The sequence below is a fragment of the Opisthocomus hoazin genome, chromosome 1 (genome assembly GCF_030867145.1).
Source record: "Opisthocomus hoazin isolate bOpiHoa1 chromosome 1, bOpiHoa1.hap1, whole genome shotgun sequence".
In the NCBI taxonomy this organism is placed as follows: Eukaryota; Metazoa; Chordata; class Aves; order Opisthocomiformes; family Opisthocomidae; genus Opisthocomus; species Opisthocomus hoazin.
The window spans coordinates 123,454,329-123,478,228 of NC_134414.1; the positions used below are offsets into that span (position 1 = coordinate 123,454,329).

Here is a 23,900-nt window from a genome sequence, read left to right on the forward strand (position 1 = left end):
CTTGTCCACCTTGTGCTGTCAGTGAACTGTAGAAACTAGGTACGCAGGAGAAATTCCTGTTGACTGCCGTCTCTGCTCCAGCTAAGAATATTCTTATCACTACCTTGTATCCTGATTTAGCAGAGGTGTTCCCTTAAATATATACATATATACTGTAGATCCAGTAATACCTGGTTTTGATGTCTGTAATTTGAAATTTGTTTTAGAAGGCTGATCTTACCAGTAAAGATCAAGGTGAAGGAGGCATTCAGTCCCTTGACTTTCTCCTTGTCCTTTATGACCAGGTCCCCATTCCCATTCTGATGCACCCACACAAGTCCTCCTTGTTGCCTTTTCTTGTTGCCCTTCACATGTTTCACCATATGCTTCACTGGAGCATCTGTCCCATGAGGAAAGGCTGAGGGAGCTGGGCTTGTTCAGCCTGAAGAAGAGAAGCTGCAAGGTGACCTTATAAATGCTTATAAATATCTCAAGGGTGGGTGTCAGGAGGATGGGGCCAAACTTTTTCAGTGGTGCCCAGTGACAGGACAAGGGACAATGGGCACAAACTGAAGCACAGAAAGTTCTGTCTGAACATGAGGAAGAACTTCTTCACTGTGAGGGCGATGGAGCACTGGAACAGGCTGCCCAGGGAGGCTGTGGATTCTCCTTCTCTGGAGATATTCAAGACCTGCCTGGACGCGGTCCTGTGCAGCCTGCTGTAGGTGGCCCTGCTTCGGCAGGGGGGTTGGACTAGATGACCCACAGAGGTCCTTCCAACCTCTACCATTCTGTGATTTAGCTTTGGGTGGGCTTTGGCTTTTCTAAGCCCATATCCGCAAGTTCACATAGCACCTCTGTATTTCTCCCAGATCACTCATCCCTGCTTCTGCCTCCCATATGTTTCCTTTTTATATCTGGGTTTTGTCAGGAGCTCTTTGGTCAGCCTCTGCTTGTTTTACTGTTTATCTTGGAGGTGGTGATACTTGAAAAATCAACAAGCTTACTTTGACTGCTCTTCTCTTCAGGACCATACGCCATGAGATTCTTCCAAGCGGATCTCTAAACCGGCCAAAGATCGCTCTCCTGAGGGCCAGGGTTACGATCCTGCTTTTTGCTTTTTTCCGTCCTCTTAGGATCCTAAACTCCACTGTCTCACGGTTACTGAAGCTAAGTTTGCTGCCCCAGCCTTCACTTCCCTGACTAGTTATTTCTTGTTTCCAAGTATGAGGTCCAGCAGAGAGTGCCTCACCTTGTTGGCTCCTCAGTCACTTGTAGCAGGAGTGTCAGGCTGGTTCCAGTTGTCTGAAGAAGGCCTTCTGTGCTTCCTCCTGAGAAGGCTGTCTGCAGCAGATGCCCACTATAATGGGACCCATGTTGGTCTGCCCTCTGTGTCTAACCTGTGAGCTCCTGGCTGGCTCATTCCCCATCCGCAGGTGGAGCTCTGAGCATTCCAGCTGCTCTCACGTGAAGATTAACTCTGCCTTCTCACCTCCCAAGTGTGAGAAAGCAAGTGGGACAGTAAGCAATGTGTGGGAAGGGAAGTCTCGTAGTCCCCTTACTCCTGAGGCCTGTAGGCTCAACACTTGAGCCAGTCTCAGGATCTGCATTATAACTAGTGAAGTTACCAGAGTGTGTTTGCTGTGCCTAAAGTAAGACTAATCTTTACTACATCTTTAGCAATATGTCAGTCAGCAAAATCTTGAAAGACAGAAGGAAGGCAGTGATTCAGTGGGGATTTTCTGGGTGGAGGGTCTGTCAAATATTAGGTGTTGGATTTTGCAGTTCGGGTGCATGTCAAACTGGAGGAAGCAGTGCTGTGATCCTTGGTCAAATGGCACAGCTGATACTCATGCCACTGGGAGTGTTCTTTTCCAGCTCCTGGAGTGAGGTCCAAGCTGAGTCACACCCATATAGAAAACTTACTTCCATTTCAGGGACTCTAGGTCTTGAGCCATCACAGTCAGGTGGTGTTGTGCTGAAGGTCAGATTCTTACAAATGAAAATTTGTTTTGGGTGAATGAAAACCTATATTCAGGGAAGCCCTGTCTGGATTTCATTGCAAAATAGCTGTAGTTTTCTGTTCCTGATACCTTTTAAAAAAACTGCATGATTAACACAGATTGTGCTTTTTGACCTGTTAGTTGAATTTAAAAGTGCTAATCATTTCCCCTAGCAAGAATTTCATACAATCATAGAATAGTTTGGGTTGGAAGGGACCTTACAGATCATCTAGTTCCAGCCCGCCTGGCATGGGCAGGGACACCTTCCACTAGACCAGGCTGCTCAAAGCCCCATCCAACCTGGCGTTGAACACTGCCAGGGAGGGGGCATTCACAGCTTCTCTGGGCAACCTGTTCCGGTGCCTCACCACCCTCACAGTAAGGAATTTCTGCCTTATGTCTAATCTAGACCTACTCTCTTTCAGCTTGAAGCCATCACCCCTTGTCCTATCACTCCAGGCCCTTGTAAAAAGTCCCTCTGCAGCCTTTCTTGCAGGCCCCCTTCAGGTACTGGAAGGCTGCTGTAGGGTCTCCCCGGAGCCTTCTCTTCTCCATGCTGAACAGCCTCAGCTCTCTCAGTCTGTCCTCAGAGGAAAGGTGTTCCAGTCCTCTGATCATTTTTGTGGCCCTCCTCTGGACCCACTCCAACAGGTCCATGTCTTTCCTGTGCTGAGGACTCCAGAGCTGGATGCAGGACTCCAGGTGGGGTCTCAGCAGAGCGGAGTAGAGGGGCAGAATCCCCTCCCTCGACCTGCTGGCCATGCTTCTCTTAATGCAACCCAGGATATGCTTGGCCTTCTGGGTTGTGAGCGCACATTGGTGGCTCGTGTCCAGTCTTTCATCCATCAGTACCACCCAGTCCTTCTCAGCAGGGCTCGATCCCTTCATCCTCCCCCCTGTATTGATGTTGGGGGTTACCCTGACCCATGTGCAGGACCTTGCACTTGGCCTTGTTGAACCTCATGAGTTTCACACAGGCCCACTTCTCAAGCTTGTCCAGGTCCCTGTGGATGGCATCCTGTCCCTCAGGCTTGTCCACCACACCACTCAGCTTTGGTGTTATCTGCAGACTTCCTGAGGATGCACTTGATACCACTGCCTACGTCACTGATGAAGATATTAAACAGTACTAGTCCCCATACAGACCCCTGAGGGACACCACTCTTCACCAATCTGGATGTTGAGCCAGTGAGCACCTACCCACTGGATGCGACCATCCAACCATTTCTGTAGCCACCAAAGAGTCCACCCATCAATTCTGTATTTCTCCAATTTAGAGAGAAGTATGTAGTGGGGGGGCTGCGTCAAAGACTTTACAGAAGTGCAGACAGATGACATCCATAGCTCTTCACTTGTCCACTGATGTAGTCAGTCTGTCATAGAAGGCCACTAGGTTGGTTAGGCAGGACTTGCTCTTAGTAAAACCACGCTGGCTGTCTTGAATCACCTCCCTGTCCTCCATGTGCATTAGCACAGCTTCTAGGAGGATCTGTTCATGATCTTCCCAGGCACAGAGGTGAGGCTGACAGGTCGGTAATTCACAGGGGCCTCCTTTTTACCCTTTATAGAAATGGGTGCAATGTTTCCTTTTTTTCCTGTCACCAGGGACTTCACCTGACTGCCATGATTTCTCAAGTATCATGGAGAGTGGCTTGGCAATGACATCAGCCAATTCCCTCAGGACTCTGGGATGCATCTCATCAGGTCCCGTAGACTTGTGTAAATTCAGGTTCCTTAGGTGGTAACGAACCTGGTCTTCCCTTACAATGGGAGGGACTTTGCTCCTCCAGTCCCAGTCTTGCAGTCCATCCACTGGAGAGGTGTGGGAAGAGAGGTTGCCAGTGAAGACTGAGGCAAAAAAGTTGTTGAGCACTCCAACTTCCCCCAAAAGTCTAGTGACTCAAGGATATGTGTGAAACTGAGTTTTTAATTTGTGATCGATAGCTAGAGGTATATGCAGCTGGCTGCAAAGGCTTTAACAACATCTTTCCATTTGGCAGAGTAAAAGTACTGTAGTGGGGCAGGGGAATAACAAGTTCGTTACCTAGTTTTTGCCCTATTGATGTCTTCTGCAGGATTATCGTCCCTTGCTTTCACCCCAGAATGAGCTGCGAATTAATTTTTATTGCAATGATTCAGTAAAATGAAGAAATTGGCAAACAGTTTTAATAGTCTAACCCTGTACTATCTATGTTCCCTCACTTTTCCTTGTTTCTGTCTTAGAAGCTCCCACAAGGTTCTCTAATTACCATTTTCAAATAATTCCCCTCACTCCTTAATGAACAGGCAAAATGCAGGAGAGAGAAGTTCCAAATGCCCTTATGTTGGGCTTTAATATATTTAGTACTGTTCCAGTGCATCCAGAATCAGTCTATCTTGATGGTTTGCTCATTGTACCGTGAACTTCTTCAGATAGAAGACTGCCTCGGCATCTTTCCTGGAGCGGAAGATGCAAATGAATAGAAAACTAGTGCTGTTACTCTAGCAACAAGAATTGTGAAATAATTAACTCTTGTGTCTTATCAGTTCTGAATTGTGCACTGTACTGAATCTTGAAATAATCACTGGCAGTGCCAGCTTTTGTGTCTTTGTGGCCCTCCTCTGGACCCACTCCAACAGGTCTGTGTCCTTCTTGTGCTGAGGGAAATGGGTAGGGGTGGAATCCCTGGTGAGGGGCAGTTCTGAAGAAGAAAGGAGTTCATTAAGAGCAGCATCTTCCAGATGCAAGAACGGTCCAGGAATGCAAGTAGATGGATCAGGGGACTGTCTTGTCTTTACAGGGAACTAATGACTGCACCCTGTTCCTAGTGCAGCGTAAGGGAGGCAGAAGCAGGTGTGTCCTACAAAGGAAGTCTCCGCAAACACTGGCCAGGCCTGTAGGGACGGTGTTTGGAAAGCCAAAGCTCACCAGGAGTTCATGCTTGCAAGGGATCAACGTTAAGAAGAGCTTTTATGACTTTGTTAGTGGTAAAAGACTGAACAACAAAAAAGTAATCTTGTTGCTGAATGGTGTGAGTGATGTAGTAACATGGCTGGGGCAGCACAGAGAGGGCTGAGGTGCTCAGTACCTTCGTTGTTTCAGTCTTTTCTAATAAGGTCGCTCAGATCTCTGTACTCAGGAGGGGTTCAGGGGCAACACCAGCAGTGGATGAAGAGCGAGTCAGGAATCAGTTGGGAGTTCTAGACCTATGTAAGTCCATAGAGCCAGAGGAGTTGCATCTGAGGATGCTGAGAAAACTGCCTGATACTTTTGCAAGGCTGTTCTCTCACCTTTGAAAGGTCACAGAGATCACAGAAAGTCTACAGCAATGGAAGGCAAATACTTCATCCATCTCTCAGAGGATGATCTAGGAAACTATAGGCTGCTGAGCTCCACTGGACTTCTTGGAAAAAACACGGAGTGAGTCCTTTTGGAACATGTTTTTGTGTACATGAAGGAGAAGAGGGGAACTGGAAACGGTCAACGTGGATTTGCCAAGGCTAGATCATGCCTGACCAGCTTGGTTGCTTTCCGTGATAGGTTTGTGAATAAAGGAAGAACAACAGTGGTCAGTATTGGCTTTAGCAAGGCTTTTGGTAGGGTCTCTCACAGTATGCGTGTATTCAAGTTGGGATGTTACAGTTTAGATGGGTGGACAACCAGCTGGGTAAAAATCTGGTCATACTCTACGTGGAGGCCAATAACAAGTGGGGTATTGGAGAATTCTATACTCTGGCCTTTTTAGTGTCTTTAGCAGTGATCTGGAGGTGGTGGAGTGCACTCTTGCCTGCAGAAAACACTAAATTGGGGAGACCAGCAGATATGCTTGAGGGCAGAGGGACCTAAACGGGCTGGAGGAGTGGGCAAATAGGAACCTTATGAAATGCAGCGAAGTCCTGCACCGAGGAAGGAAGAACCCTTTGCGACAGTACAGTCAGGACTAGCAGGAGAGCAACTTTGCCAAGAAGAAAGCCAAAAACTAAGAAGGGAACAAAAAAAGGGAGTTTGGAAGGTGAAATAGGAACAAGGGTGTTGATGAGAATACTTGCCTTGCAGGGTGTATCAGGACTGAGAATCCTGACTCCTTCTTACCTCAATGCTGCTTCTGCGTCATGGTGATCTGTTGTCTCCAGTCAGGTCATTCAGCTTTTGTTCATCACTCTGTCACTCATAAGTGATAGTGATTTGCTTGCAGCATTCAGCAGACTTTTGAGTTCCTTGGAAGAAAAGTGCCTAGATAGGAATAAATCTTAAAAGCTAGCAACTGATATTAGGAACAAATTACAAACATTTTTTTTTCCCCAGTAAGCTGTACAGTATATTGCCTTCAGAATGTTATAAGCAAGTAAAAATGCTAATGTGACTGGAAACAAATAAAGCTGGGAAGTGAAGGAGCTGTGTACTGGGGAGATGTTCCTCTGCTTTAAACACAAGAGGAAGATGTGGTATAGTCCTGGTTAATGGAATTGCTTTGGGCAGTGCAGGATGAGCCGGGTTTTCAAAGTTCAGGCAAGATCTCTGTGTTGCCTGCTTTTCATTGGGCTGCTAGACTGGTGAACTGGACTTCTTTGCTTCCCTCATATGCTTCATTATAGAGTAAATGGCCTGTTGCAGGTTGCTGAGGTAGGGTCAGAAGGAAAACCAGGTAATTTTTAAATATCCTTTTGGTATGCTTGTCAAAACAAATCTTGAGAAGTAATGATATATCAAAATCTTACTGTGGTAAGGGGGTAGCAGATCTCAGCATTCCCGCAGATGGGAAAATGGTTTGGTGAGGACTTAAATCCTGGTGTTCTGATTCTTCCTGTTCAAGCACAGACAAAGCTTATACGTGCATAATCTTCCATGTGAAAGCTGAACATAACTAAACAGTAGTTTTCTGTAGGCTGTGTAAAGGGTAAAGTAGGAACTTGCTTTTCTGCCTGGCCATTCATTTTCTCTCTACTTCCCACCTTTTGAGGGAAGTGAGTGTTGAACATACATATGTTAATTCTTTGGAATTAATTAAATATTCTTAGCTTTCCCGATTTCCCTCTAAATATGTTAGTGCTGCTTTAATTTTGTTTAAAGTTGTGGGTACACTACAGGGTCTTGGAGTTATTCCTGCTTCAAAAGACATAGAAGATACACAAGTAATTAATTCAGTCACAGGAAAACCTTGGAGTAAGATGGGAATTTGAATATGTGTATTTCTTGCTGCCTGAATTTGGCAGATTGGTTGAGGAAAAACACATGTAGCATTCTGATAAATACACAACTTCCGAAATGTTAGTCTTGTTAAAAAAAGAAAAGGAAAAAAATTACAAGCAGCATTGAAATATCTCAGCTGTCTCTCTACGTGCTATCACTTAGTTTATTTCCCAGTGTAGAACTGAGCTTAGCATTGCAGAATGTAAGTATTTCTGCTTTAATGGTTGTCAGGCTTGCCTCTCTCGCCTTTTCCCTGCTAGTTCTTATGGAACCTGCTTACAGAGAATTGAATTCATGGGTTTGGGTGTCCTTATGTAATCTCTTCTGTATTTTGTGGCGGTTTTTTTCAGAGAACTTAATGCAGATTTGCTAATCTGCATTTTTCTTTATGCTTCACATGACCGATGTGCAAATGTTACTTCAAGACTTCAGCCAACAAGCAGTAATTAAACTTCACATAGCCTGAAAGTGACGAGTATGGGATAGGTAACACAGTGTTAAAATGGCTTAGAGACCAAAGCCAGTTTCTGGCCATAAATACTGCTGATAATTGTCAAATCCTTTTGCTGGTCTTTCCAGTTAAGATCCTTGATAAGAATCCACGCTATGACCCATCAGCAGAAGCCCTCTTCAGTCCCAGGGTATGGGTGTTTGTGAGGGAACATGGAGTGCTGACTAACGTCTGTAACATTTATAAAAGAAACAGCTTTTGTTTCGCAGTGAAAACTTGTTACAATGAGAATTTGATAATTCATACTGTACTTGCTTGTTACAAAGGAGAATAAAATAGATCTCCGCTCAGTTTCTGAGCTATGCACCTCATATTTTATCTGCCTTCAGCTTCTATGTGCAAAATTCTTTTTTTTAGTCATCCCTTTTTGCAGTGTTTTGTCATGCATCTAAACTAAGCATAGGAATAGGTCCTCAGAATGTCTTGCTGAGTTGCATTTCAGGTTGTTCATTGCCAGAGAGATTTGGGTTTATATGTACTTTGTGAAGAACTCTGGTTGTTGGTCTTTGCAATTGTTGCTAGTACAAATGAATAATTGTATTTGAAGTACCATGTAAAACAAAGGCAGCCAAAAAGCAAGCCAGAATAACAATTCTGGTAGTCCGATTTGTGTAGTTTAAAATCTACAAAATGCTGCCCATGTGTAGGAGGATTGCTGGTTCTTCTTTACAGTTGTATTTTAGATTTTTGTTACAGATTTAAAAGTGACTACTTGAGGGCAAAGGGTGTGTGGGAGGCATTGCAGTAAGTTTCTGAAACTCCTGAAGTTGAAGATGAAATAGCTTTGAAAGGATAAATACTGTAGTGTAAGTCATTTGTGGAACGTGTCTTTTTTTTAAAAAAAAAAAAAAAAAAAAAACAAAAACCAAAAAACAACAAACAACAAACCCTGCAAACCCCCAGCTCTTAATTAGCTTTAATACCATATTGACAGTCTTTTGGACAGACACTCCATTCTCTTCCAAAGATAAGATACTAGTGATGGCAGTTCTCCACATTTGCATACATTTTGCACATACAGGACTCCTGATTAAATTAAGTGTTACAATTTTGAATAAAAAGGTACTTTTCCTCCTTTTCTCCCTTTTTTTTTTCCTTTTATTGAAGATGCACTTGCCATGTACATGCTCTCACACTGTCACAGCAGTAGGAGCAATGGACTATTTCTGACCTGCCCATGCAATAGTCAGGAGGAAGGAATAATGTAATGAAAATTAGTATTTAGGAACTCTCTGAGCTGTAACTCCTAAGTTCAGGAATCTGACAGTATGTAGGCTACTAGACTGTTTCTAGATCTTATCAGCTGCCAGTTACAAATCCATCTAACTTCTTACCTTACCCATTCCATTAGTCTGCATTCTTGTTCCAAAGGGGAGACGTTCATTGGTCATCTGTGGGTTTTTTTCCGTGTTTTTATTTATATGTGCATGTATAATATATACAAAGAACACATTTAATAAAATGTCCTTTAAAATCAGCTTGCTTCCGTCTGCATAAAATATTTCTATACTGGACAATGCTGTAAGCTGTGTCATTTGCAAAACACTGTAATCAAGACCACCCTTCCTTGATGACTTGCAATTGGTAACCTCAAAACCTTCTGTAAATCTGGGGATACAGCAGCAACTCTGTTCTCCAAATAGACCTGACAGGCTTCTTTTTTCAGAAGGTGGGAAGTCTTGAAGACTGCTTATTTTTGGATGACTGTGTGAAACGGTGCTTCACATGCATTTTTCTGCTGGGAGGTTATACATTAGTACTCATTGTACGTTAGGCACTTCTTTCCAGGAAGACAAGGATATTCTGTCCCAGAACTTCAAGGCAGAACCATTAGCTTTCATTCTGTTATTCCAGAAAGCCTTCTTGCAGTAAGAAAGAGGGATTGATTTCTTTTCTACAGTGGTGTCTGTGCCTCAGCAAATCCTGAAGATGGCATTGGCCTCCTGCTTCTTCATGCATCTTCACCAGCATCCTCTGCTCTCTCATTCCTTGTAGGCATCTCCCCGGAGGGTTCATTTCTCTCTTCTCTCTCCCTAAAACATTGTTCAGGAGTAGAGATGTTAATTAAAATCAGCTAGAAATTTTACGGAAGAGATTTTGTGTTACAATGGTTTTAGACTGCTCTAAGCTGACCTGGAAGTGTACCAAACTGAAATCTGTAAATGAAGTCTTGCTGGCAAGGCAAGAAGTGCGCGAGCTACGGGGTTTTTTCCATAGCATGTATGTAGAGGAAGGGTGACTGGTGTAGCTTTTCTCATCCCACTTTTCTTCCAGTGATCTGTTCCCATCATGAGAATAAACAAAAGGTTTCTATCTTGGAGTGATAATTCTGGATACAGAGCCTCGTGGTGATTTAGGCTAGGAAGGACAGAAAGAGCTACAGCGACTCAGAGAAATGGGAAACAATCTGGGCTTTGCTTATCAAGTAGCTGTGCCTGCTTGACTGACTTGGGCTTGCTAAGTCAGTTCCAAGTTTCCAGTGTTTGGGTTCTACCCCAGAGACCACAACGGTGTCTGGTTAGGTATTACACTGGGCATATTCCATCAGAAGAGATGGGAGGCACTAGGGTAGAAACTGAAAGGAGAAAGCAGTGCACACTTTTCTTGATTTCTTTTTTCTCCTATGCTTTCCACTCCATATGTTGATGCTGGAGGGAGAATGTGAACCCTTCATACATTCTGTTCACTTTTCTAGAGAAAGGTACTTACGCCATCTCATAGTCCTTGCCCTTGTCCGCCCGACAGCAGCAGCAATAGGCTAAAACACCAATAATTACAATTGCAGCAACAGCTCCACCAATGACGCCAGCGTACAGAGCTATGTTCATGGATGCTACACAGGAAGAAAAGATTTAGTCCTTTGCAGCGAGAGTGACACCAAATGCAATCAGCACAATCACTGGGCTTCAAATGCCACCACCAGATGTCAGATCTCACTACCAGATCCAGCCTGAGTGGAAGCCACATTTATTTGACTACAGCAACTGGAATTAATTTGGTACTGGGTAGCTCATAAGTCTGCAGGAGCGATCAGTTAGCTGGTGAGAGGGAGGAGCCCCTGGATCTGAACAACTGCTGCACTTTATCAATAAAGTTTAGATTCAGACTCAAGGGGGGGCTCACACATTTTTTTTGTCATCTGTGAACTAACCCTATGAGTTAGTGAGTGCTCTATGAGCGTGTAAATCGATGCAGAGAATCTGTCTTAAAGGTAAAAGGAAGTTCTCTTGGAGAGACAGCAGAATTTTATACATCTGTCTGCATTGCCTCTGTTGATCCTTTGCCAGTTAGCTAGGGTATTTTCTCTGGTACTACTCTTCCAGTAAGCAGCCCTGTCTCTTACGTGGCACCACGCTGACTGTCATGTTGCAAAACTCCGTTCCCACAATGTTTGTTGAAGTGCAGATGTAAAAGCCAGAGGTATCCGCCGAGATGTTCTTCAGAGTTATTTGTTCCCCTGTTGGAAAACACAAACCCAGTCCAAAAAAGAAAATAATTAAAGCAGGGAAGGAAGCAGGGACAGTAACCCTTCAGTTGCAGCCCAGGGTGGTGGGAGAGATGAGAGGTTATTAAATCTGATGGATGGCTCTATCTTGCCTGGGAGCTGCCATGCTAGTCCCTAGGTTTTGGTGTCATTTGTGGGAAGACAAACGGAAGTGTACTGTTTTGGTTACAGGGAACAGGTGGCATTTGAACATTCCTTCTCGAAAGAAAATTGTAGGTGGAGGGTAGGGAAGTATGTGCGCTGAGTGAAAGCTTTTTTGCATTGGGTTTTGCTGAGAAATATAAGATGGCCCAGACCGGTATCTGGCTTTGAGAACTGGCCACCTGATGAATTAACTTGTAAAACAACAAAAAGTTCTGCAGTCCTCCACCTCTTAGGATTTCAGATCTGAATTATTTAGCAGTGGGGGGGAATAGTTTTCTAGTCTGGGCGAAGTCATGCAGTCTGTGAAAATAATGGAAGGAAAGGAAATGCAGTGACATGGGGTTGCTGTGGTACTGGTGTTTTCTGTCCAACCTAACAAGGCTCAGAGCGGTGTGCTAAAGCTCAGCTTTGTCTGCTCAAGCAGCCAGTTGTTGTTTGTTACATCTCCAGCTGACATTTGTACGCGTAGTCCATGCTTTTTGCTTGTGATCTGCTGATAAAGGTCCAGATTCCTGCTCTTAGAAGCAAAAGTCTCTGAACACTTTTCAGCGACTTTCCTGTTTCACTTTCCCTGTGGTCTCACTTCTTTCCAGCCCACTCGTGGGGCTGGGATTCTGTTCAGTCTCTGCTGGCGCCTAGCGCCCGATAGTAAAAGAGCATACAAACCAAGAAATAACAGACTGCATGCTTGATTTATTTTTTTTAAGTCTCTACGTACTCTCTGCACTTCTCTCTCTTTTTTTTTTTCCAGTGTGATGTTTATAGCTCTCAGAGTTGTGGTCTATAACTGGGCTGTAAATCCTCCTATACTAAATCAAAATAATTGACTGGTGAGTCAAACTGGGAAAAATGCGGGTCAGATACTATCAGTTTTGGAGTGGCTCCTCAGGGGATTCTGCATGCTCTGCAGCACTGGGACTTGCTTAGCACAGAAAGAAACCGCTCGTAGCGACAGCAGGGCGTCCAGCCGGCGTGGGGCAGAAGGGGACAGGCGGCACGCTGCCTGGGCATCCGTGCTCGGCTGACAACAGAAATGGGGTGCCGATGGACGGGGCAAGAGCAGGGTGCTGGCAGGAGCAGGCAGACAGCTGCTGCTGCTGCCAGAGGGCGAATCCGTCTGCTCAGGCCTGTGCCTGATGTGCTGGCACCACTTAGCGGCCAGTCCAATGAATAAGGGCTCTGTGTCATATTTCGTCATATTTTGATATTACTTGGTGTAATTTATGCGAGAATCGGCTAGCAAGCGTTGACTATCGTGTCGAGTCTGACTGTATTTAGTTCACCCCCATAGTGGTGCGACAGTAAGTTACACCAGGAAGGGTAGGTTCAGCTACTCACTCTTTCCGGAGCTGAAGGTACCAGGAAGAAACAAAGTTGTTTAAAGGAATCAGTTTGAGTCCTCTGTCGCTTCTACACTGCAAAGAGCATTAAACCCTCATTTCTACCAAAGGTCCTGTTGGGGACATTCAGGTCCTTTTTTTCCCCGATACTGACTTAAAATGAAAATAAAATACTGGGACCTGTGTGGTGACAGTCCTAAAGAACCAGAAGCCTCTTATATGCTCAAAGCAGGAATGGCGTTACTGTTTTCTCATACCACCTTCCTCTAGGTGAGAGGATTCACCTCAGAAAGGAAAGTAGCTTCCAGAGCCACCTTTTGTTTGCCTTCACCCCAGAAAGTGACCTGGTCATTGTCAAGCAAGCTGGGATATAAAGACACACCAGTTAGGAAACTCATGTTATTCCTCATGTTATGCCCCTCCTTACGCCAAGCAATGGAGAAGTAATTATTATTTCTGGCTGCTTCCAGAGCAAGCCAGCTTTCTTGCCAGGTGAGAGCTGAAGAAAAAAATCTTACTGACCATTGTTACTTCAGGTAACAGTCCTTTTCCCTCTGCTAAGTTACTCATAAGTGTGTCTTGTATCAAAAGGACAACTTTTCAAAATCCTGGTCAGAGAACTTCCTAGAAAAAGTCTTAAGTGTGTTTTTGTATTTGCCTTTCAAAATCTTTCCAACCCTGATTTACAGAGAGCTCAAAGACTTTATGTCTTTCAATTCCCCATACCTTCCGTCGTTTGCAGTACACGGGGCTCATTTTGTACATTGAAGCTTTGCCAGGTATATCTGGGCTTTGGGGAGCCCTCATGAGAAATGCAGGTCAGATTGATTGTCTGTCCATATTCTGCTGTCCCCAAAATCTTGCATTCTGGCTTGGATGGTGCAACTGAAGGAAGAAAAAAGGAAGGAATTTTATTAAATAGAAGTAATTTTTTGTTTCAATCCATCTCCTGCACCTATGGTTTTTATTCTTGCTAAACAGAGGCTGGTCTTGCATCTGCCACCTTCTTCTCAAAGGAACTGGAGTGAACTTCTCTCTAATTTTTTTCTGCCTTCTTGGTACTGGTCAGCCAAGAAGTAATTGTAAGATGCTTTTTGGGATATGTCTAGAAGTGTTGGGTAACTCATGCTTTGATAACTGGAGTATGACAAGCCACAGGGGGAATGAGGAATGCCCTGTAATGAGGCAACGGTTATTAGGAAAGTGAACTATACAACTCTAAAGACTATTTTCTACAGCCAGGTATCTAAGGGCGTTGGGTGCTCTAAGCCTTCCAACCTACTTCCATAGTAGTAGGAAAAGACCAAAGATGGAATCTTGGATGATGAATTCCTGGGAAAGTTTTTTTCTGTTAGAAAATCTGTTGTCTGAGAGGAAGTACAGTGTTCTATCTAATGGATCTGGTATTGCCTCCATCATGCTTACCAAGGACAAAAAGATCCATGATTGCGGTCTGCCTGGGGGGGTCATTCCGTAGACGAACGCTGCATGCATATGTTCCGTTGTCTTCCATGGTCACTGCATTCATGGTGATACTGATGTCCCCCGTGTTTACATCACCACTAAATTGTATACGGTTTTCATAGCCCTTGCCATACTGTACAAGTCCATCAAAATACCTAGTGACAGCATCATCCTGATAGAGAGGGAGGGAAAATGATCAATCTTAGTTTCTTCTGTGTGAGTCTACAACCTAACTCGACGGATTAGCCCACTCTCAAGAGAAAAGCAGCTTGGAAAAGAGGGCCTTAAACTGCCCCGGTTTGCCAAAAAGCCAAGAAAAACATAAAAATTCAAAAGGGTATGGGTTTCTGTCTGGAATCCCCTTCTCCCACTTTATCTGAAGTCAGAGACAACTAATTTCTTTTGCTGGGGATTATTCATCTTTCCTCTCCATGACAGGACACTGTGAGACTTGTCTGAGATCCATATGTCAATCAAATTCCCCTGTGATTAAACAAACTCCCTTGCTTTCTTCCAGCAAGGATCTTCAGAGAAGAAGCCCTTGGCAGTCACTGCAATGAGATCTCCAAAGGCTGCTTCCCCTCTCTAATTTCCTGGAAGTCAAGGAGAACTTTAGAGATGTCTTTACCTTCAAATACCCCATATGAATGTAGGAGACCTCAAGAATGTCTCCATGTACTATTACCATCAACTTAAAACTTGTTACATAGTATCCAAGATATGTAGATATAAAAATATATATGTATAATACATTAAAATATACATCTTTTTATAAAGCGAGTATTTCGCATATTTTAATAGATGTAAACACACAGTACATACAGTGATGTATCCTCAGTACACAGCTGCAAGATAAAAGAGAGGAAAGAGAAGGGTGGGGGCTTGCTTAATATCATGCAATAGATTTGGGATAAATTGCATCTAGAATCAGAGCTTCTGTTTGCATAGTTCTGAGATTAAAGAAAGTCTTGAAGGAATCTTTTTCTTCCAACACATGTTCCCACCCACAGTCCTGCTTCCATCTCTCCTCCCACCCCTCTCTTGGATGCCCTATCATATGTTTCTTTATGCAATTTGATTTACCACGCTATTGATCTTCTTCCAGACAACAATGTCTCCTGAAGTGACAGAAGCGTCCGTTTTAAAATGACAGCGGAGAGTAACATCATTGCCTCGTGCCACTTGTGTTTCCTTGGCAGGTGCTTCCACAGTGAGGGCATGAGCAGTCACCAGAACTAGGAAGAGAATCAAATCTGCAGTCAGCAAAATTAACGACATCTGGATTCCACGTTTTGTCTCTTTGGCTTTCTTACACGCAACAACAACCCCACATCCCCTCTGTCATCCATGACATTCCCCACTGAGGAAGAGGCGACGTGTGCTGGGGCTGATTGACTATAGGAAGCTGCTGCAGAGGATGGCTAAGAGCTGAACTCTGCTTTCTTTTTCTTGCTTCCCTCTTCTTTACCTGGACATACATTGCCATGGAATTTATAAAGAGGTATTTTTTTTCTGAGCCCTCTTTTCAGTGTGACTGACATCCTTTGGCAGTTCTAAATGTACAGAGGGAGACAGATAAACAGATAATACAAATGCATCAGCAGACTTAAGGATTCGGGCTAAATTAACAAATTGATATTGTCAAATTTCAGGGATCACGAAAACTGTCAAATAACTTGCCTCAATCAAAGTCCATACGGAAGTGACATTTTGTGCCAGGGAATCAAAACCTGTTCATGTAATGCCCTGAAAAGAGAAAAACCTAGAAAAGCAAAAAGAGCTTGGAAGAAACAAGAGAAGAATAGCTATTAATTTTTAAAAATGAGTAGGGTAGTAGTCACCTTTCTCGAAGAACTGTAGCTCCTGCCTGTGGAGCACAGCAATAGCTGAGGGTTGAATGGAACAGAAATCCCTCTGTGTACTGGTGAAGCATGCAGAGCTCAGGTTAGATGTTTCTTGTACACTGTATTCCATTCGACTTGATGCTTAATTCATCATAACCAAGCGCTAGCTAGTGGCAGGTCTTAGTTATTCTCAGAATTGGGCTGGAGGTTTGCCTCTGCCCTGCCACAGATGACCTCCATGCCTGTGGGAACCCATGTTTAAAAACACCTTTCTCCTTACAGTTTGTGTGGGGTTTTGGCTGTTTTTTTATGGCACCAAACTGAATAATTTGAAAAAATCTAAGTTTGAAACTGGTTAGAGAGAATGCAAGGAGGCAGGAAAAGGAGTGCTGCCCAGAGGCACTCCCATGGCAAAGAGGAACATGGTCCAGTAAGGAGGAAAGTGGAGGAGGGCAGAGATGTATGCTCTCCCCCAGAGGGGCACGCTGTATGTGGTGGTAAAGGTTTGCTTCCAGAAGAACTAGGCCCAGTCAGTATTCCCCAGAGAGGGTTTGACTGAAAAGTTGCTGTCTAGCAAGCTTTGGGTCCTCATTCTGCCGTATCTCTGTCCAGATTAGATCCATACGGAAGTGTAATGTGTAAGCGAGAGAGCAAAGGATGTCTAGATTCCACCTGGAGTTGCAAACTGATTGTGAATACATGCTTTTTTAGACAGGAAAAAACCAGACGCATGCATTACGTCAGTAAGAGTAAGCCATTGGCAAGTTGAGCACTACCAGATCCTTGGCCACAGCAGCAGTGAACAATGGTGACCCTTAGAAAATAACAGAATAGGGACCCAAAAGGTTTTGTTGTCACTGCGCTGGTAGCAGTTCAGGTACTTGCACAGGGTAACATGTGACAGGTGGCATGGGGATCTGCTCGCCCTGGGAGAGGCAGAAGCTTCTGTAACAACCTCCTGGATCTAGTCTGTTCTCCATAGCAAACGGTCCTTCAAGTGTCTTCGTAGAAGTGGCCTATACTTCCAGAACTGCTGCTTCTTCCCTCTCCAGAGAGGAGTTTGATGGTAATTTTCACGGCAGCCAAACCTTTCCCTCCCCTGCACCCCTCCTTCCTTGCTGCTGGGCAGGGATACCCTTCCTTCCACAGCTGTCTTCAGAAGCAGCTTCAGGCATTTTCAGCAGGAGTGCAAAGACTGCCTTCTGTGCCTGTTAGCATCCTGGTAAGAAAAGGCATCCGAGCAACCAGAGCAGGAGGCTTCTAGCTGAAGTTCCGATCTTTCTGCATTCCCCATCCCATAGCCGAGTTGTTCTGTGGTCTTGCACAGTTAATTAGTTAAGCGTGCGTTCTGGTCTCTTCCTCTGTGACAAGGTGGTAGTGGTTTCAGTTCTCTTGTGGATTAATTCATTTACAGCTACTGACAGCTATGAGAAGGGAACCAGCAGGGCAAAGTATTTCTAGCATGGTTTTATTGCAGCCACTCCCAGGTCTTTCCCTGCTCTGGAGCACCCAGTGCAAGGGCCATGTTTGCATAGCCCCAGGGCTCTTTTTGACTGCATTTTTCATCATGCCACCGATGAAAGCTTTCTCGTTGCCTGTTGCGACTGGATAGAGACTTTCTTTCCTGCATTTGGGTGAAGAGCACCACCACCTGTAGCAGGAGGTGGAGCAAAGCCCACTTCCTGATCCTTTTGTCACTCAGAAACTGGTTCCACCAGGCTGGGTTTTACTGACAGGTCATTAACTCAGCCCTTCGGCAGAGAAGAGACTGCCCAACCCTACGGCTTCCCCTCCCAAGCCCTTTTCCTTCTTCCAGTTGGATGACTTAAATCCTAGAATAAATGAGATCTGTGTTTGGTTTTTTCCACCTGAACCAAACACCACTTGCAAGAGACACAGCCTGTAACAAGTGAGACTGCTTATTCATCTGTTGCTGTGACCCTAATGCCCGAGTTCTTCTGATGCTCCCCTGTTTTTCACCCACAAGATCTCTTTCTCGCTCCCACTCCTCTCTTGTTAGGGCTCCTTCTGGCTCTCCGGGAAGCTGCGTGGTTTCATTCTGAGGCGCCATTTACTCACACCGATTTCCCCCTTCCTCCTTCTCACCACATTTCACCTCTTCACAAGGTCACCAACAGCCAGCTAGTCACGGTCAGTGTGTCTAAAAATTGAGTTTTATTCTTCAGGGGATGGGTTTTTATTCTGAGAGAAAACAGAAGCTATTCAAAGTACAGTGGAAAGGAGGGGAGGGCCAATTCTGAAAGAATTTCAGAAAAGGAGAGAGGACGATTAGCCTGTATAGTACTAGAGGGATGGCATCACCTAGATTTAAGCCTTAGAATTACTATTCTGTGTGTTATCAATTGGTATGTTTATAACATTTTAAGTAATTGAGAAAGGTTTTATCTCCCTCTGCTCAACTTAAACATTTCTACTTGTACAAAGGAAGAAGAAAATTCAAGTGACGTGTCTACTTTCACATTCCTTACTGAGTAAGTGTTAATCAAAACAGAATGAAGGGCAATTAATAGAGCTGGAAACAGTTAAAGGAGTATTTTGTTTGCTGAAAAAAACTGAGATTCTGATCAAGCAAAATGATTATTGCTGATTTGTCCTGTTAGATTTGTCTAGCGAGAAAAGTAGGAAAAGTGGAAATGTTTTACTTCGCTTTTACAAGGAAATGCTCCAACTTTTAATTCCTCAATACTTTACCTCAGAATTTAGCTGCAATTTAATTCCACATGGGAGAGGGGAAAGCTCTTAAATGTGCAATTTGCCATAAAAGTAAATATTTTGTTTGATTCAGAGTGACTGTTTGGGGCTTTTCCTTCAGCAAGAATTTCACAATACCAGTTATTCACACAACTGCAGTGAAAGGCTGTACAGCAGAAGTCAGCCTGTGCCGAGATCCTGATGCAGCTCGTTCAGGGCAGCTCTGGCACCCCAGCACTGCACTGCCATGTGCTGTGCAGTTTCTCCACTCTGGTGCAGTGCAGGAACCTACTATACCTTCTCCAAAAGTTTTTCACAGGCCAGTATTTTAAAGCTGAATTATTGCCATTGGAGTCCCGCCCAAACAAGGAGGAAGAGCTTCCCCCAGCAAACATACTTCTGCTCTGAAAAGTTTCCCATTTAGAATTTGGATAGCATGAATGGTGAGAATGATGAAGAAGGAGAGCGAATACCAATGGCATTACACAATTTACATAATGAGCATCAGATCATGACCCAAGTCACATTTGTTGCATGTGGGGCACATCCACTTTTTCTAATTACATTAAACTTTGTGAATTTCCTTCTTGTGGATCTTATTGTTGAAGTGAGGTTTTCAGGATTTTTGGTACAAAACCCAAGCGATTCGCATGTGCATAGCTTTGTCTGAAGCCTGGAAGAAGGTGTAGGAGCATTGGTGTGAGAAGACGAGACAGGTCAAAAAGCAGTGGAATGGAGGCTGCGAGCTCTGCAAGGAGGGATGAGAAAGGGCAAGTCTGTGATGAAGGCCAAGGGCAAGATGGCTGATTTATATGCGTTAGTAGGGATCGTTGTGCATCCCCTTGACATGAATAATACATAGAGATCACAAGTTGTATCAGAGTACATAGAAGCAGTAGGATTTAGACTGACAGAGATATACGCTACGTGCAGATTTATGTATAAAAGAATAAAACCCAAGGACTTTTTCCACTTCCAGCTGAGGAAGTTCCTTCTTCAGAGATAAATGTTGTATTTAACAGAAGCCATTTAAAACTGTCTTTAAAATATATTTTCCAGCCTCATGAAGAATAGCGTTCTTTTCCTGTTCCTAACACTGTCTTGCAGCTTTAGGAGATGCCTGTGAGTCTGGACATTCAGCACAGAGATGGTAAACACACCTGCCTGATCATAAACATGGAGGAACTTCTACTAAACAAAAAAAGAACACAGAAAGTCCATTGGAACACTCGGACTTTGTAGTGCTGTTTCCTTCTACCCAACCCTTGAGGACACAACCAAACTAGTACTCACTTGAACTGAAAATGAACAGCCAAAGCCTTTTCATTGCCGTCCTCCTCATCGCTCCTTCGTTTCACCTCACAGTGCTCTTCCTTGTAATCTCTAGGTGGCTGGGGGAGTAACTGGCTTTAGCTGAAGGGCTGCTTCACCGCGGCATCGCAGCTTCACTTCCTCAGTGCTTCTTCTCCGGTCTGCTGCTCCCTTCCCAGGCAGAATGACAAGCCAGATCACCAGTAGGCTTCGACATCGCTTGCTGGTCTCTGCCTAGGGGCAAGGAAGAGACTTGTGAACTCCTTTCCCTTCCCTCCTCCCCCCCCCCCCCGCCCCACCCCGTTGTGAACTTTCTCCCCCAGTTAAACTGCCTTTCCCAGTTTCTCAGAACACACAGGTATGTAAAACAAGAGAAGAGGCAAATGGAAGGGTGCGGTGACTGGGAGTGTGCAATACAACAATTGAAGTAATGTATGTGGTGACATGTAACTAGGGGAGGATATGCCTCATTCATCTTAAATATTTATTTAAGGAGCCTAGGGCCGGAGTTAAAAAGGTATCGAAGTGTTTCACAATGCAGGCAACTGCCTCCATCCAGGCATTAAGGGACTGAGGTGTCTAACTCCACTTACTTTAAATACCTGTAAGAATACATAATTTATGAGAATTTTATGACCAATGGGTTATCTAAATATAAGTGAGATGCTCCTCAGCCAGGTTCTTATGCTCTTATGCTTATTGTTCAAGTGTCCCAGTGTGTGGTTTGCCCAACAGCTGTTATGTACCGAAGGTACTTTCTACCTTTCTGCTGAAAAAGGCTGTTAGATAAACCGATCAATAGCTTGTAGCATGCTAGCTACGTGTCCATCGAGGCAGTGAATGTCCAGCCGCTGCTCACATATTCTGGATGGGCACTTGGAAAGCACAAACCGCTACTATAATTGCCTGAAGAATAAAAGGAGGACTGATGGCAGCTCAGGCAAATATCTGACATTACATTTAATCGAGTGCAGCTGGCTAGCGTGTCTTTTAAACTCTTCACTGCCAATAGGCATCAAGGGATGTCTCCATCTGGAATGGTCATCTATGCTCTATTTCTAGCCATTTGAGCGATAAAGTTACTTTTAGGGTGTGAGTGATCATTTTAGGCATCTTAGATGGGGACTTCATGACTTCAGACATCTTTTTCAGATTAAATTAGTCATACTTACAATGCAGTGATAATACTGACGAACTCTGTCTTGGTGATTGAAGGAGGCTACCTCAAGAGCGGGTGTCTTCACCTGTGTTTAAACCAGTAAAGTGGAAGTAGACCTTGATCTTATGCTGACCCCATCCTTGCGTGGTAAGCCTGCCAAAAGCCACACTAATGCTGCCTTTTTGTCTATATGGCTGTTGTTCAAAACACCTCCAGGACAATGAAGCTAATGAGTGACTGGAAATCCAGTCCCTCTGATAGAAAGGACAATCTATTCTTCTGTGCTTGATAGATAACCTCACTTCTCTTCAAACAAACTGCTAGCACAAAGCAAATGAAGGCACATCAGAGTACATAAACTGTATTTTTTGGCAATCTTCCAAATGAGAAAAATCCATCCCGCTGTATACATCTCATCTTCGATAGGCTGCAGGCATCAGGAGATGGCAAGGACCCTGTAAAGAGAGGAGAGCCTTTTTTCAAAAACAGCTTGCTAACCTCTAAATGCTAACTGCAAATGACTTACGATGTAAACAAAACTGGAGCACGGTCAGTAGTCTCCTTTGTCCTCTCTGGAGCCCACGAGGATGAGGTTCCTCACACAGATGAGGTTCTTAAATTTCGACCTCCTTTAAAGACTTTAAGATCTTTGTGGCTTTATCCCACAGCCTCCAAGGAGAGACACGTAGGATCTTTACTCTAGCTTCCACACTTCTGATTTTGCTCCCATTTAATATTTTAACTGATTCTGATTAACAGAGATGGCGACAGAAATGCCATTGCAGTACACTATCTGCCCATACTTCCTCTGTTAATTCTCACTTCTGTATATAACAGCTTTGAGTATTCACCGAAAGAACTTGGTTACAGTCCCTGACAGACACTGTACAACTTGGTAAGCTTGCCGTTATCCTCTTCACAGAAATAAGACTTTCAGTATTATTTATACAACTTCTCTCCAATAAATTCAAAACCTACTTGACTGCTTTCAGCTAAATTTGACGGATGGATAGTAATCTTAAAGATGGGAAGTTCCTTTCGATCTCATAAAGATCAGCAATCCAAATCAGTTGGGATAAGAGAGAAATCTGAATTAATGGTAACTCTTGGACATTAACCATTGTCTTGTATTCCAAGAATCTGTGGTTGCACAACTGATGCACCTAACCATGCGCAGCCAGGCAGATGGGGAATGATGGTATAGTGAGAAGTCACAGGGAGCAAGAGCTGATGACTCCGTGAGGGGTGTTTATTGCACTGGGGCACCTGGACTGCAGGACACAGGTCCATTGGAAGCCAGGCTTGTTAATCCCACTGCCTGTGGAAATGCGTGGGGTTTAGTCTGTTTTCTGAACTGCAGCAACTGGCTGGTAAAAAAAAAGCCACAACAGAGAGAACCTGCAGAAAACAATGCCTGTAACAATAGTTCCTCAAATACCTAAAGCAGGCCTGAGCTTAGTAACCCTACTGTCTAAAAAGTGGTATGTAGATTAAGTACTGCATGTTAACCCTGAAACAAATGCACTATCTTCACAGAAATTTGTCGTTTAACTGTAAAAGTAACAAGGTGCATCCTCTCCAAGCGTATTGACATGCATCTAGTTCCACTGCACTGGGAAGGAGGGGCAAGCACTGGATCTCGCCTCACGGTCCATAGCTTGGACAAGCTGCCTTCTCTGGTGTCCGTGCAGAGATACTGGTGTGGGAGTGGTTCACTGTGGGAACAGTTTTACCCTGCCTCTATCAGCCACTCGGCTGCATTACAAGTAAATAAGTTGGCACTGAGATTGATAATGTTCTGTTGTTTGGGAGACTGAGCTAAATAAGATTGGTTTCCTAGGTATCATAGAGAACATATGCTTCAACACCTGATACTTACATAAATCTGATACTAAGACACTTGTTTAGATGCACTTTATTTATTGCTTTTGGTAGTTATTTAGGCCTAGATTGGAACAGGTATTTAGGCACTTCTATCCTGTCACTTTTCCCTGGCAGTTCTCGTTGGGGGCCTCAGGAGCTGTTGATAAACGCAGGAGGCAAAGGTACAGTTTACCTATGAGAAGTCGATATTGCTGCCCAAACAGGAAGACTGGGACAGTTGGCAGTTTTAAGAGGTTTTAATTTTGTTTCTGGGTTGACTTTCTTTCCCTGTATAGTGTGAGCTGCCTCACAGGCACTGGCACCACAGCTAAAAGAACTGCCACAGGCACCAGAAACACTGCCAAAGCTTTGTCGTAGCCCTGCTTAGGCTAACACAGGCCTGTGTCTTACCATAGGCTGAGACACATTGATTTCATCACTCATCCACGGGCAATGCAAACCCTAAAGTCTTATTTTTGATCATGGCTGCAGCTCTTGGAAATCTTTTTGCTGATATATAGGATTTTTAGGGGATATTTTTAGCTTATTTAAATGAAACCGCTATTGGCTTTACTACAAAACTAGGGTGGCTTCATTGTCTTGCCAAAAATACATACTCTGATAAGGAGCACCTATAAAAGCCAGTGAGGATTAATGTACAAGTAGCATAGTGCTAACACTATAAATGATAGTAACTCCTGTTAAGGCAGAGAAAGAGGAACCTTCCTTCAAGATCCCGTTTTTCCCAGCTAAGAGGACAGCACCTGGCCATGTTCAGTTTGGCTTCATCTATGAATGGATATGTTAACCACCAATGGCAGATGCCCAATAACTTACAGCTTGTTACTTTTTGTTATGTTTGCATGTGCATACATTCATTAGCAAAGGTTTCTAT

The 23,900-nt window shown here is 44.0% G+C and overlaps 1 protein-coding gene across 1 annotated transcript; it reads right to left on the minus strand.

Moving 5' to 3' along the window:
* Window positions 1-8,660: 8,660 nt before the first annotated feature.
* On the minus strand, window positions 8,661-20,040 carry GPA33 (glycoprotein A33). The gene is made up of 7 exons (XM_009943293.2): window positions 19,966-20,040; window positions 15,200-15,351; window positions 14,078-14,288; window positions 13,379-13,537; window positions 11,007-11,120; window positions 10,373-10,496; window positions 8,661-9,696 (listed from the first exon to the last, which is right to left on the minus strand). The coding sequence occupies exons 1-7, from the start codon at window positions 20,012-20,014 to the stop codon at window positions 9,615-9,617; spliced, it is 891 nt and encodes a 296-aa protein (XP_009941595.2). The 5' UTR covers window positions 20,015-20,040; the 3' UTR covers window positions 8,661-9,614.
* Between the last annotated feature and the right edge of the window lie 3,860 nt (window positions 20,041-23,900).